The sequence below is a fragment of the Leopardus geoffroyi genome, chromosome C2, assembly GCF_018350155.1.
Source record: "Leopardus geoffroyi isolate Oge1 chromosome C2, O.geoffroyi_Oge1_pat1.0, whole genome shotgun sequence".
NCBI lineage: Eukaryota > Metazoa > Chordata > Mammalia > Carnivora > Felidae > Leopardus > Leopardus geoffroyi.
In genome coordinates this window covers 82,594,673-82,607,199 of record NC_059333.1, presented here as the reverse complement: position 1 = coordinate 82,607,199, position 12,527 = coordinate 82,594,673, and the positions used below count along the sequence as shown (strand labels likewise).

At 37.8% G+C, this 12,527-nt stretch overlaps 1 protein-coding gene across 11 annotated transcripts in view; it reads left to right on the top strand.

Moving 5' to 3' along the window:
• VPS8 (VPS8 subunit of CORVET complex) overlaps positions 1–12,527 on the top strand; it is a 250,706-nt gene that overhangs the window by 154,236 nt on the left and 83,943 nt on the right. For all 11 annotated transcript variants that reach the window (XR_006718470.1, XR_006718471.1, XR_006718469.1 and 8 more), the window contains 2 exons: positions 5,822–5,969; positions 10,593–10,682. Coding sequence is in view for 8 of the 11 variants with exons in the window: in XM_045502714.1 (XP_045358670.1) it covers positions 5,822–5,969; positions 10,593–10,682 (238 nt within the window). In the remaining 3 variants the exon portion in view is untranslated. The remainder of the gene's footprint in view (positions 1–5,821; positions 5,970–10,592; positions 10,683–12,527) is intronic.

The following is a 12,527-nucleotide window of genomic DNA, read 5'->3' as shown; positions in this document are numbered from 1 at the left end:
TTTCCAAATAAGGTCACATTGTGAGATATCGGGAGTTGGGACTTCAACGTATGAATTTGCAGGGGACATAATTCAGTCCATAGCAGGCCTTGTTAAGAAGAACAAAATGCTCTGGATATATTTTTAAACGGCCACTTTTCTCCTCTCTGGTACTGGAAGCATGACTGGATTTTTCTCCGGTCTTCACAATGAGAACCTGGTAGCTCCTCAGGATAAAATCCATGAAAGTAGGGAAACTCCCCCCAAGACTCGGCCCCCTAGGATATTTAATTCTTGAGTCCGTCCACACCGAATCTCTGGCATTTTGTCATTGACGGCTGAAGTCTTCCTACCCCAGTGTACCAGCTCCAGCAGTGGTGGCTTCGGCTCCAGTAGGCTGCGATCATTTATACCCACCTGTCTGTTGCTCTCTAACTCAGGGGTGGCAGCTGGCCCCACGACTTCAGCTCTCAGGTAGATGGAACAAGAGTTGTTGATTTTCTGTTTGCTCAGCATTTTTCCTGAGAGGATGGAGGTGTTAACTCTCAAGCTCTTTACATGCCAGACCAGAAACTAAATGTCTTTGTTCTCTATATGTTCAGAATTACATGTGGATATCAGATTTATGTAGTCTGACCCAGCATCAGTTCAAACCGTACTTCTGAGAACTGTTGAAAGAATGTCTCTGCAGTGGGGTCACAGAACTGCATCTCCTTTGTCTCTCTAGTTCCATCTATCACTTTGGGGAGAGAATGGCATCAGGCGTCTCATCCAGACCTACAAATGCCCCAATTTAGGTATTATGCCGAGGTGGCAGGACCTGCACCTTCCCAGTCTTTCTTTGAATTAGGCCACGTTAAGACAATTCTTGCTGGTGGGATCACTGGCATATTTCAGTGTTAGGGAGAGCTTTGCAGTAGGAAGAAAGTACACATTACAAATAACCTCAGCATTCTTCTTATTACCATTTTTAATAGTAGCATTTTGGAAAAGTTGTTTTAGCTTACCCTGTTTTAATTGAAATCTGTACAACATTGGAATGATCCAGATACATTTTTTTTTTTAATGTTTATTTTGGGAGAGAGAGTGTGTAAGTGGGGGAGGCGTAGAGAGAGGGCGAAGACTGCCAAGCAGGCTCCACACAATCAGTGCAGAGCCTGACGTGGAGCTCGATCCCACAATCTGCGAGATCATGGTCAGAACCAAAATCAAGAGTTGGGTGCTCAACTGACTGAGCCACCCAGGCATCCCCAGGTACTCTTTATACCTGATGAGGTTATGGAACTAAATTATTTTTCTATGAAAATCATTAGTCTCTTATTTCTGTTAGCTTATAAAAGCCATTTTTCCTCTTTATGCAGGAGAACATTGAAAACAATACACTTTCTCTTTTGTGAATATCAGAAAGAGAACAAAAATTCTATTAAGTTTTGGGAAGGACATCTTTGACACTAGTATCAGACTAGGGAAATGGAAAGTGAACCAGTCCCCTGAAGACCTGAATTACGCCTGTTGTTACATTGATTTGATGTGGCAGAATCTTTGCCATTAGACAGAACGGTGCTCTTGTCTGCTTTGGTCTGCGCCTCATAAAAGTTGATAGGGAAGTGTGGCTGTTCTGTATGAGGGATACTGTCATCTCTGCCTGACTTAGAGAGCCATCATGGAGAGCCACACCTACTATGTTCTTTCTTGCAATGGACGGGTTTCCACCTAAGCCAGTCTCCTGTCTGGTTTGTGAGGCGTTACTGTTGTTACAATTCCATGCGCATTTTGTGGGTATTGTCTTTGCTGCCTATAATAATGCCTCTTAAAGTGTTTTTCAGGCAGATTGGCACATTCACTTATGTTTTGTTCAAAGGACATGGGATTACATTGTGGCATTTTTAACGTGGAATGTAAAATGGAAAACTGGAAGCTCAGCTTAACAACCTTGTAAAACAACTTGATTAGAATGATAACTTCATGGACAATAATTGTCTTCACTCTCGTGTGTTGTGAATGATGTATTTGAGTTTTCAGTCTAAAAGGTACCAAGCAGTCATCAGTACGCCACTACCTCTAAGGACTCGTTATATGGGGATAAGCAGAGAATTCAAGCAGTCAGGATTTAGGCTAGCTGAGGTGGCCCTAAGTTGTCAGCACAAGTTACCAGGAGATTGTGAAATTCTCTCCCTCAGAAATGTAGAGTATTCTAGACTGGCCTATTTTTGTGCAATATTTAGAGTGAAGGGGAGAGACCAGACCAGACTTTTTTTCATCTCCCTGCAACATTTATTTTCTTTGTCAAATATTTTTATCAGAATTTTAGAGTCATTTTAATGACGTCATTTATTCAAAACTGAAGCGTAGTTTATCCTTCCCAGTAACAGCCAAATGTACAAGATCATAATTTTAAATTATTTATCACAACCTGAGTAAGTGTGAATGCCTTCCCCAACCTGAATTTTTGGGTATGGTTGGTGTGCATGTATTTCACAAGGCATATAAATACTCTGCTTTAAAACAACACAGGAAACAACGGGTATCGGTGAGCATGTGGAGAAAGGGGAATCCTCTTGTACTATTGGTGGGAATACAAACTGGTGTAGTCACTGTGCAGAACAGTATGGAGTTTCCTCAAAAAGTTAAAAATGGAACTACCCTATAACCAGCAATTACACTACTAGGTATTTACTCATAGGCTACAAAAATACTGATTTGAAGAGGCACATGCACCCGGATATTTATAGCAGCATTATCAACAATAGCCAAACTATGGGAAGAGCCCAAATGTCCACTGATTGATGAATGGATAAAGAAGATATGGTATATATACACAATGGAATATTACTCAGCCATCAAAAAGAATGAAATCTTGCCATTTGCAATGATGTAGATGGAGCTAGAGTGTATTATGCTAAGCAAAATAAGTCAGAGAAAGACAAATACCATATGATTTCACTCATATGTGGAATTTAAGAAACAGAACAGATGAACATAGGGAAGGGAGGGGAAAAAGAGGGAGATGGAAGCAAGCTGTAAGAGACTCTTAACTATAGAGAACAAACTGAAGGTTGATGGAGGGAAATGGCAGGGGATGTGCTAAGTGGGTGATGGGTATAAAGTAGGGCTCTTGTTGGGATAAGCACTGAGTTTTTTATGTAAGTGATGAATCCCTAATTCTACTCCTGAAATCAATATTACAATATATGTTAACTAGAATTTAAATAAAATTGAAATTTAAAAAAATGACAAGAGAAAGTCTAGTGTATGCCTTATAAAAATCTACCTTTTATATATACTTAAGTGTTTATATCTTATATGTCATTGCTATGATTAAAATAGAAATTCCCAAAAGAATAGATAAGGTTTAGGTTTAAAACATATAGTTTTGATACACTAAAGTTAACAGTGGCAAAGCAGATAGGTAATAGAAGAGTAACAGAAGTAGCTTTGAGAAGGGAATATAACAATTTGTATTTATGTGCAAGACTGTGAAGCAGCAGTCAGAAATGGGTGTAAGCGCATACGTGTTAGTTTATTAAAGTTTTCATTATGTTGATGTTGCCTGATCATTTCCCAGCAGACATATTATTTCCCTCACAAATGAATGCATCAGAATCTATTCATATGAGTGATTTGCTTGGTTTGATGCATATTCACATCCTTAGTACTTGTAAAGAGTTTTGTCAATAAGTGTTCTGGAAAGAATTAAATACTGGGATTTATTGGCAGATGCTTATGTCTAGTCTTAATTTGCTCCATAGTCTTGCATTTATAAGACATAGTAACAGAAGTGTGGCGTAGATAAAATATTAACACTACCTACAATATGACATAAACATCTGAGAAGTACACCAGCTCACCTTAATGTTAACGATCGTCGATTAGCATTCCCTTTTTCTTTTACGTGGGCATATTCTGTTGGGACAAAACGTTGATCTTACATAAAGACCCATCATTGCCCTGTGATTATCATGTGCATTTTCTATTTGGTCTGTGTAGAGCTTTCTGACAGCATTCATTCACAGCTGAATCTGATTTCATAGCCCTAGTCCTTGTCCTTTGCACCCCTCTATCCTGTATTTGGTTTTTTGAAGGCAATCCAGCACATTATTGCCTGTCCAGTTCAATTCAGTGTACATTTACCGAGTGCTTATTTATTATGTGCCAAGACTGTGTGAGTGCTGGGAGACATTGAATGCAGCAGTCTTTGCTCTCAGGGTTTATAGTGTAGTTGGGACCTAGACACTTAAAAAGATAATTTTCATGTTACATAGGAAGAACTAAGGTGATGCTGTACTTAAGGAATAACCAGTTACTTACCTAAATCCTGCTTTAAAGGCAGCTGTGAACTAACGAAATGAAACTCGAACTTAGAGATTTACAGCCAATTTGAGGACATACCGAATTAGCCCATCAGCAAGTATTGACAGCTCCAAGCAGCAGAGCTTAATTAATGAGTTCATCAGTCAACCCCTGGTAGGGACTAAGTGTCACAAAACTCTTAGTTTAGGAAAGATTTCCTATGTCTAAATAGAATTCCTCTTTCTGTAGCTGAAGGCTCTTACTGGTAAAAATAGGAGGGCTATTTACTATTATTTATAGGACCTTTATAACCTCAAATTGTTCTCTGCGGAGTCAGAGATTCCCGCCTATGACTGTTGGTGTGCTGCACATGGGTCACAGGTGTGCCTAGAGACGGATCCCCTCAGCTCTTGGGGTGGGTCTTGGGGTACCCATAGTCCCCTGTGATCAGTCTTACTTTGTTCTGATGGGCCATGCAAATGCTGTCCTTCTCTGTATGCGTGATGTGAGAAAAGCTGGGAGATGTTGCTTTAAACCATCTGCCTTAACGTTTCTTCACAAAGCGAGTTTCCCAAGCAGTTTTGTATCTTATTAACCCTATTCCAGTTCTTTATATAAGGAGCTTTAGTTGAGGTGAAGAAAAGATAGGGCTCTCAAAAGGAACTGACTTCTTTTAAAGATGATTTGTATGTCTGTAATGAGCAGTAGTTGATTTTCTAAATAATTTCTTTTGGCCACCAGTAGTTGAGTGTCCACTGTGATAAAACTAATTCTGTATTTCTCTAGCTTTTTTTTTTCTTTAAAGAAAGCTCTGCATCCAACGTAGGGGTTGAACTCATAACTTTGAGCTCGAGTCACGTGCTCTGCTGATTGAGCTACCCCGGCACCCCAGTATCTCTAGCTTTTGTTGTAGGTATTCTGAACAGTGGGCTTTGGTGACTAGCTGACATACAAAATAAATGAACACATGAATATTGTGTGTCCTACTATTGATCCACTTTATAAATTTGTTTTAGTAGCGTGTAAATAACTAGCCCTTGCAACATGCAGGGTACTGTTGCAGGCTTTAAGAATTCGTTGGTGAGAAGATACCTGGTACCTATCCTCAAAGAGTTTATAGTCTTTAGATAAGAAAGATAATTAAAGAAGTAGTTACAACATGGTGTGATTGGTGCTACCAACGAAGTATGGTAGGGCCAGTTGTTAAAAGTGGAAGATGGTTTACTATATATAGTTACTCGTGGATCTTTGGTTAATTTTTGTTTCTTCTAGAGCAACAGTACAACTTTGGTATTTATTTAGAGGAACTTTCACTGAATATTATTTCCTTAATTATTCACTATAAACTGAGAACTGTTGTGATTTAGACTGTGTCTGATATAATACACAGCTCACCCTAACACCCTAAGTAAAAGTGAGACTTTGAATTCACGATTTTATATCACCAGAAGGGAGTTTTGCTTTTAAGGTTGACGTACTTTTTACCTGTCATTACATACTTAATGACAGATGTGATGAATTAATGCCGTTCTCTTTCTATTTATGTTTTCAGGGAAGGTATTCATGTAAATCAGGAATCGCTGCAGATGCCTCCCTCTGTTACGGAGCAGTTCATTGAGTTGTTGTGTCAGTTCGACCCAAACCAGGTTATAGAGACGCTGCAGGTCCTTGAGTGCTACCGCCTGGAAGAAACCATCCAGGTAAGACCTGGAATGCAGAGCGGATGTGAGTAAACTCATCCTAACCATTCACCAGTTTAAACATGAGCAAAAGGAGACTAACATAACATAGCCCCCGGGATCGAACCCAAATAGTCTGCCTCCACAGTGCCTGCTCTACATTGCTGTGGTAAACTGCTGTCCCTTTATTCCAGTAAAGTCAGAAACAGCGCATGTCCATCGCTGTTACTAATCAAGTTTCACAGACGTTCTAGCCAACACACAAGCCAAGACAAAGGAATACAATAAATATATTAAAAGGAGAAACCAAGCTCTTGTTTGTAGGCTCTGATGGTTAGATAGCTTGCTGGGCATAAGACAGGCTCAGTGGCAGTCAGTAGTCTCAAGACGGTCATTGCCTTGGGTCCCTTCCCTTCTTTTCTCCTGTTTCCACATGAACATGACTATGTGCACGTGTGTGTGTGCATGCGTGTACGTATACACACATACATATTCTAATCAATAAGAAGCTAGTATTTAAAATTTATTTTTAAACTACTGTTATATATCCTTTCCTTTATTATCAATACTTATGAAACAGTAATCTGTATTCCCTGTGCCACCTTCTGAACTACTCACACACTTTAAAAATTTTTTAAGTGTAAAATATTTAAAGTATATAGAATTGTACAGAATTTCAAATATCAATGTACCCACCAACCCAGTTTTATAGATGTTCATGTTTGACATACTGGCTTTAAATCTTTGTTGTTTGTTTTAGAAATCATCCTCTTTCCCCTCCCCCCCCCCCCCCCCCCCCCCCCCCCCCCACCGAGGTTACCACCAACCTGAAGATGGGAAGCATATTCTTCCCATCTATGTTTATTTTTCCTATAAAATGCATGATACAGCAATAGCACTGCTAGGAATTTATTCAAGGGATACAGGAGTGCTGATGCATAGGGGCACTTGTACCCCAATGTTTATAGCAGCACCTTCAACAATAGCCAAATTATGGAAAGAGCCTAAATGTCCATCAACTGATGAATGGACAAAGAAATTGTGGTTTATATACACAATGGAATACTACGTGGCAATGAGAAAGAATGAAATATGGCCTTTTGTAGCAACGTGGATGGAACTGGAGAGTGTTATGCTAAGTGAAACAAGTGATACAGAGAAAGACAGGTACCATATATTTTCACTCTTATGCGGATCCTGAGACACTTAACAGAAGACCATGGGGGAGGGGAAGGAAAAAGAAAAAAAAAAAGGTTAGAGAGGGAGGGAGCCAAAACATAAGAGACTCTTAAAAACTGAGAACAAACTGAGGGTTGATGGGGGGTGGGAGGGAGGGGAGGTTGGGTGATGGGCATTGAGGAGGGCGCCTGTTGGGATGAGCACTGGGTGTTGTATGGAAACCAATTTGACAATAAATTTCATATTAAAAAAATAATAAAAAAATAAATAAAATGCCTGACACAGTCTTCCATGTTTATAGAATTTGTAATAATGGTATCATATGGAACATATCCTATTGCAAATTGCTTTTTTATTAAATTTTTTAAATTTATCAATTGTTATACATGTAGAATTAGCTCATTCATTTTAATGATCATATAATATCAATTGAATGAGTATGCCACAGTTTATTTCCCTATGGATAGGCATTCAAATTGTTTCCACTCCTTCACATCCTAAACAATGCTACCTTATACATCTTTGTATGAACCTTCTTATGTGCCCATGTGAGCTTTCTCTAAGTAATTACCTGGAAGTGGAATTCTTAGACAGTAGACTAGCTTATTCTATTGTTACTGCCAAGTTGATCTCCTGTTTGTTTCTATTCTCACCATCAATGTTTGCTATTTGTTATTTTTCCACATTCTAGTTGATTCCTAACATTTTTTGGCTTTTTTTTTTTTAAGTTTATTTATTTTTGAGAGAAAGAGAGAGAGAGCTGGGGAGGGGCACAGAGAGAGGGAAAATGAGAGTGAGAGTGGGAGAGAGAGAGAGAGAGAGAGAGGGAAAATGAATGAGAACCCCAAGCAGGATCCACACCCTCAACGCAGAGCCTGACTCAGGGCTCAAACTTATAAACTGTGAGATCATGATCTGAGCAGAAATCAAGAGTCAGACACTTAACCAACTGAGCCACCCAGGAGCCCTACACTCTTAGACTTTTAATTTTTGCCAGCATGATGGGTATCATTGATTATTCATGACATTGAACATCTTTCCATATGTTTAATGACTTTCAGTTTTTTTTCTCTGAATTATCTGTTCATATCATTTGCCCATTTTTCTACTGAGTTTTTGCCCTTACTGATTTGTAGAAATTCTAATTTCTGCATCTCTAATCCTTCACTGATTTTATATGTTGGGGATGCCTTCTTCCAGTGTATTGTGGTACGTTTTTTTAATTTGGTTTCTAGTGACTTCTATTTTAATTTATCATTCTTTTCCTTTAAGGTTTAAATTTTTGTGTGTGAGTCTTCCTTTTCTACCTTGATGGTATAAAAGATACCCTCTTATACGAGTTTTATAGCTTAGCTTTTTACATTTAGGCTTTTAATCCATCTGGAATTAATTTTTGTAAACAGATCAAGGGAGGGATTTCTGTATTTTTTTTTCCCCTGTGTATAACCGGTGGTGTATGTGGTATTTCTAGTATCCTTTCCTCACTGATTCATAATGCCATTCTGCTGTATACTGAACTCTCAGATATACATGGATCTTTTTGTGGAATCTCTTCTGTTCATTTGGTCATGTCTTTCCTTTTACTGTTACCACATATTTTAAATAATATAGCTTCACAGTAAGGCTTATTATTTGAAAGAAGAGTCTTCCCTCCTCATTGTTTTTCTTTAAAATTCATGTGTACTCTTAGGCTCTTACTATTCTACATCAAATTAGGAATCATGTTGTCATCTTCCTTTTTTTTTTTCAACGTTTATTTATTTTTGGGACAGAGAGAGACAGAGCATGAACGGGGGAGGGGCAGAGAGAGAGGGAGACACAGAATCGGAAACAGGCTCCAGGCTCTGAGCCATCAGCCCAGAGCCCGACGCAGGGCTCGAACTCACGGACCGCGAGATCGTGACCTGGCTGAAGTCGGACGCTTAACCGACTGCGCCACCCAGGCGCCCCATCATCTTCCTTTAAAAAAACAAAAAACAGGGGCACCTGGATAGCTCAGTAGGTTAAGCGGCTGACTTGGGCTCAGGTCATGATGTCACGTTTCGTGAGTTTGAGCCCCATGTTGGGCTCGGTGCTGACAGCTCAGAGCCTGGAGCCTGCTGCTGATTCTGTGTCTCCCTCTCTCTCTCTGCGCCTCCCCCACTTTTGCTCTGTCTCTGTCTCTCAAAAATAAACAAACATTAAAAAAAAATTAAAAAACCAACAAACTTCCGGCATTTTGATGAAATATATACAATGAATTTATAGGTTAATTCAGGGAAGATTGACATCTTACAACATAGAGTCTTCACATTCAGGAACATGGTTGTCTTTTTAAAAGCCTTTTACATTCTTTAGTGAGGTTTCAACAACTTTTATATGATATACGAGGTTCTTGCAAATGTTATCTTAAATTTGTTCCTAGATACTTACACTTTTTGTTAACAATGTGGAAGGAAAGTTTTTGAAATGACATCTTTGTTGATTGCTGCTGCTGTATGTTACTAATTTTTATACATTGTTTTGTATCGAAAAGAATCTGAATTCTTTCTTCATTTAAATAGTTTCTAGATTTTTTAATGACAATACTATTTTTCAAGGATAATGGTAGTTTTTCTTGTCTTTAGCTTTTCTTTCTTTTTAAAAAAATTTTTTTTACATTTACACTGTTTTCTCTCTCTTACCAGATGTCTAAGAGCTCCAGGATATTATTTAGAAACAGTGATAGTATGCAATCTTGCCTTGCTTCTGATTTTAAAGGGAATGGGTCTAACATTTTACATTAAATATGGTGTTTATTTTAGGATTTTGATAGATAATTTTTAATAAATTAAGAGTTCAATTCTCAGTTTAGGTAAGAGTGTTTTGTTTTTGCTAAGAATGGGTACTGCATTTTATCAAATACTTTTTCCTGCATTTATTGAGATGATCACACTTTTCTCCTTTGAACCTGTTAATATGCTAATAATGTTATTTGTGCCGCTCTTTTTTCTTGCTGCTAAGAAAGTTTTATTCTACTTTATTAGTCTTTTCAAAGACTATTTTGGGGTTTGTTGAAACTCTGTATTGTTTCTCTGTTGTTTCTTTCCCAGAGCATTATTTTCTGCACTTAATATCTTTCATTTATCTTCTTAGTTTACTTGGTATTTCTTTTTTACTAATTAGAAACTTTTAGTTTATTGATTCTTATTAAGATCTCACTTATACATATGTGTTACCTTTTTTCCAGTGGATATACTCAGTCAGGTAAATGAAAACTTTAAATTAAACAATAGTGAAGAAAAAAGTGAATGAACATGGTTTAGTTAGAACTGCCAAGATGGGCAACTTCTAACACCAGAAAGTCCAATATTTCATATTACACTGGAAAGTAATGTACTGAGGTATGAATTCATTATTTACTGTCATATTGTTTTCATCTTTAGTAGGATCCTCTCCACAGTCAAGATTTGTGAACAAAAATCCTTATCATTTCTTCTTTCCTAGATTACCCAGAAGTATCAACTTCATGAAGTCACTGCCTATCTATTAGAAAAAAAAGGAGATATTCATGGGGCCTTCTTAATAATGCTAAAGGTAATATTTTACTATATTTGCTTTGTCATTTTCTGTCCATGCCTCCATTCATCAGTCTGTCTTTTTATTGAGATATAATTGACCTGTAGCATTGTGTAAGTTTTCATCAGTCCATCTTCATTTCTTGTGTGTCAAAGTAAGTTGCAGACAGTATTGCATCTTACCACTGACTATTTTTATCATGACTAGAGTTTAGTCATTGGGTAGAACATTTCTTTCTGGTATACTTTTAAGGTGAAATTTATATACAATAAAGTGCACAAGTCTTAAATGTGTCATGTACTGAGTTGTGACAAATGCATACACCTATGTCCCTAGTCCCTAACAAGATAGAGAACATTAGCTTCATCAGAGAAAGTTCCTTCATGCCTCTTCATACGCATTCCCACTTTTGTCCCCCCACAGATCATCATTTTTCTGATTTTTTTTTTCACTGTGTATTAGTTTTACCTATTTTATGCATTCATGCATTCATGGGTTCCTCCCTTAGTAGTCTTGTATAATTCTCCTTTCACTATATTTTTGAGATGTATCAGTAGTCCGTTTCTTCTATTGCTGAATGGTATTGTACGAATATACTACTATTCATTCAGTCTCTTGATGATTGATACCTGGGCTATTTCTAGTTTTTGGCTATTAAGAGTAAAGCTACTACGATCACTTTTGTACACAAATATTTTCATTTTCATAGGAAAATGTCAGTACCAAGGACTGGAATCCCTAGGTCATAGGATAGGTCTAGGTTTTGGGTCTATAAGATATTACCAGACCTCTTTCCAAAGTGGTTATTCCATTTTACATCCCCTCCAATAATGTATAAGAGTTTGGGTTGCTAATTCTCACTAACAGTTGATGTTCTATCAGTTTTTCACAAAAATTTTTATCCATTTTTAAAATTGTTATACCTACAATAAAAATTTATCATTTTGGTGGTATTAAGTATAGTCACATTTTTGTGCAATCGTCACCACTATCCCTCTCCAGAACTTTTTCAACTTCCCAAACTGAAACTCTATACCCATTAAATGGTAATCTCCCATTCCTCCCTCCCCACATCCCCTGGCAGCCCCCATTCTTTTTTTTTTTTTTTTAATTTTTTTTTTTTCAACGTTTATTTATTTTTGGGACAGAGAGAGACACAGCATGAACGGGGGAGGGGCAGAGAGAGAGGAAGACACAGAATCGGAAACAGGCTCCAGGCTCTGAGCCATCAGCCCAGGGCCTGACATGGGGCTCGAACTCACGGACCGCGAGATCGTGACCTGGCTGAAGTCGGACGCTTAACCGACTGCGCCACCCAGGCGCCCCCAGCCCCCATTCTTTATGACTCCATGAATTTGACTACTCTACCTCACATACATGGAATCACACAGTATTTGCCTTTTTGTATACATTAATCATAAAGTCTTAAAGATTTACCCATGTTGTAGCATGTGCCAGAATTTCATTCAGTTTTAAGGCTGGATAGTACTCCATTTTATGTATATACCAAATTTTGTTTATTCATTCATCTGTTGGTAGACACTTGGGTTGCTTCTGCCTTTCAAACTTTGTGAATAATTCTGCCATGAACATGGGTGTACAAACATCTTTTCAAGACTCTGCTTTCATTTATTCTGGGCATACAACCAGAATGGAATTACTGAATTAAATGAAAATACTATTTTTAATTTTTAAAGAATTGCCATACTGCTTTCCATAGTGGCTACACCATTTTACATTCTCATCAGAAACGCACAAAGGCTTTTAATTTCTTTACATTTTCTCCAACACTTGCTTTTCTCTGTTTTCTTGTTGGTAGCCATTCTAATAAGTGTGAAGTATTGTATCAGTTTTTTAAATACT